This window comes from Plasmodium reichenowi, chromosome 9 (genome assembly GCF_001601855.1).
Source record: "Plasmodium reichenowi strain SY57 chromosome 9, whole genome shotgun sequence".
NCBI lineage: Eukaryota > Apicomplexa > Aconoidasida > Haemosporida > Plasmodiidae > Plasmodium > Plasmodium reichenowi.
In genome coordinates, this window is record NC_033654.1 from 1,127,480 (window position 1) to 1,129,410 (window position 1,931).

At 19.2% G+C, this 1,931-nt stretch overlaps 1 protein-coding gene across 1 annotated transcript in view; it reads left to right on the forward strand.

Annotated features, from left to right (window-relative positions):
* Nucleotides 1–1,547, forward strand: part of PRSY57_0928000 (procollagen lysine 5-dioxygenase, putative) — a gene marked incomplete at both ends in the record, with an annotated part of 1,746 nt that extends 199 nt beyond the window's left edge. Inside the window, one exon of the mRNA XM_012907519.2 lies at nt 1–1,547. This exon is cut by the window's left edge and continues 199 nt beyond it. Coding sequence (XP_012762973.2) covers nt 1–1,547 — 1,547 coding nt within the window.
* Nucleotides 1,548–1,931: the final 384 nt, after the last annotated feature.

Sequence of the window (1,931 nt, forward strand, 5' to 3'; positions counted from 1 at the left end):
TAAAAGAATATTTAAAATTATGTAACGATAAAGATATAATCCTTTTTGTAGATGGTTTTGATACATTTTTTGTTCAACCAGCAAATGTAATTATTGAAAGATATCTTATGAATTATGACAATTTTTTTGTTTGTACTAGTGAAGGTGCATATTCAAGTAATATCCTTTTTTTACGTATTATTGAAAAAATGCATTTGGTTTTTCACAATAGTATTTTTAAATATAATGATAATATCGAATGGGATTCTTTACACATAAAAGAAAAATACAAAGATTTCAACTTTTTTCATAATAATTTAAATCTATTAAATTCAGGTGGTTGGATAAGCAATGTTTTCTTAGCAAAAAAAATTCTACAATATATACCTTCCTTTATTGATAATGATCAAGTGTTTTTAACAAACCTATATTTGGATTGTAATTATTTATTGAAATTACAAGAAAAACAATCATTAAATGATACACATAGTAAAAGAGATTTAAATTTTGATCCTCAAAATAATTTGAAATATTATAATAAAATTATAATTGATAATCATAATATCATTTTCCATTTATTCAGAGGTAAACGTAATTTAATGTTGCTAGATTATGGTGACTGTGTAAATCACTTCCCTTTTAAACCTTTGATTAATATATATAATATTCAAGGAGATGAACAAATTAAAAAAAATAATGATATAAATGGTATAAATGGTATAAATGGTGTAAATGATATAAATGGTGTAAATGATATAAATGGTATAAATGGTATAAATGGTATAAATGATATAAATGGTATAAATAGTATGAATGATATAAATGATGTAAATGATACAAATGAATATTTGCATGAACAAAATAGCCAAAATCAATATTTGCATGAACAAAATAGCCAAAATCAATATTTACATGAACAAAATAGCCAAATGAATTCACAAAATAATAAAATAAATTGGAAAAATCGGATATATATATTTTTTATGAAAAAATTTTTTGGAAAGAACGATAATTATAATAATGATGGTTCTTTGAAAAAAATAGAAATTGTAAAAGAAAGCAACAAGGATAGAAATGAATGGAAGAAGAAAAGAACAATTTTAGATAACGTATACATGGGAAATACGATAAGAAAGATTGGACAAATTGAAAATACCTTTAATTATTCTATAATTGATATGCACACACACACTTCGCCTTGCATTCTTCATATGCATTGTCTTAGAAATGTTGATAATATAATTCATAAGATGGGTTTGAAAAATAAGTATACATCTACTTGGTATAGTCGTATTTGGTATTTATTTTATAGTTTAAAAGGTACGTTAAATTTCAATTATTTTAGTCTATTGTTTTCAACAACGGTTGGTTTTATATCTTTTTTTTTAATTTATATAAAATATGTTTTACAAATTTTAATATATATAGATAATAATTTCAGAACTAATAAAATGCTTTGTTTAAACAAAATGATGTTTTTATTGAATGATATTGAATTCTCTTGTGTCTTCACATTTATATTATCTATATTGTATTGGACATTTTATATATTTAACAAATCTATATGATAGAATAAATTTTGTCATTTATTCCTTATATATAAATGAAATGGGTAAACACACACATATATATATATATATATATATATATTAAAATATATTTACATTTTATGTGTTCCTTTTTCTTTTTGGTGTTATATTTTATATTTTTGTTTTTTACAAAAAAATCAAAATTTTTAAATATAAACAAAATTGAAGTGAATATAATATAATATATGTTTTTATTTTATACAAAAAAAAAAAAAAAAAAAAAAAAAAAAAAAAATGAAAAAATTAATTATATAATAAATTTTAAAATTTTTTTTTTTTTTTTTTTATTTTTTTTATTTTAAATTATATATATAAAATATATATATTTTTTTTTTTTTTTTTTCAAAAAAAAAAATTTTTTTT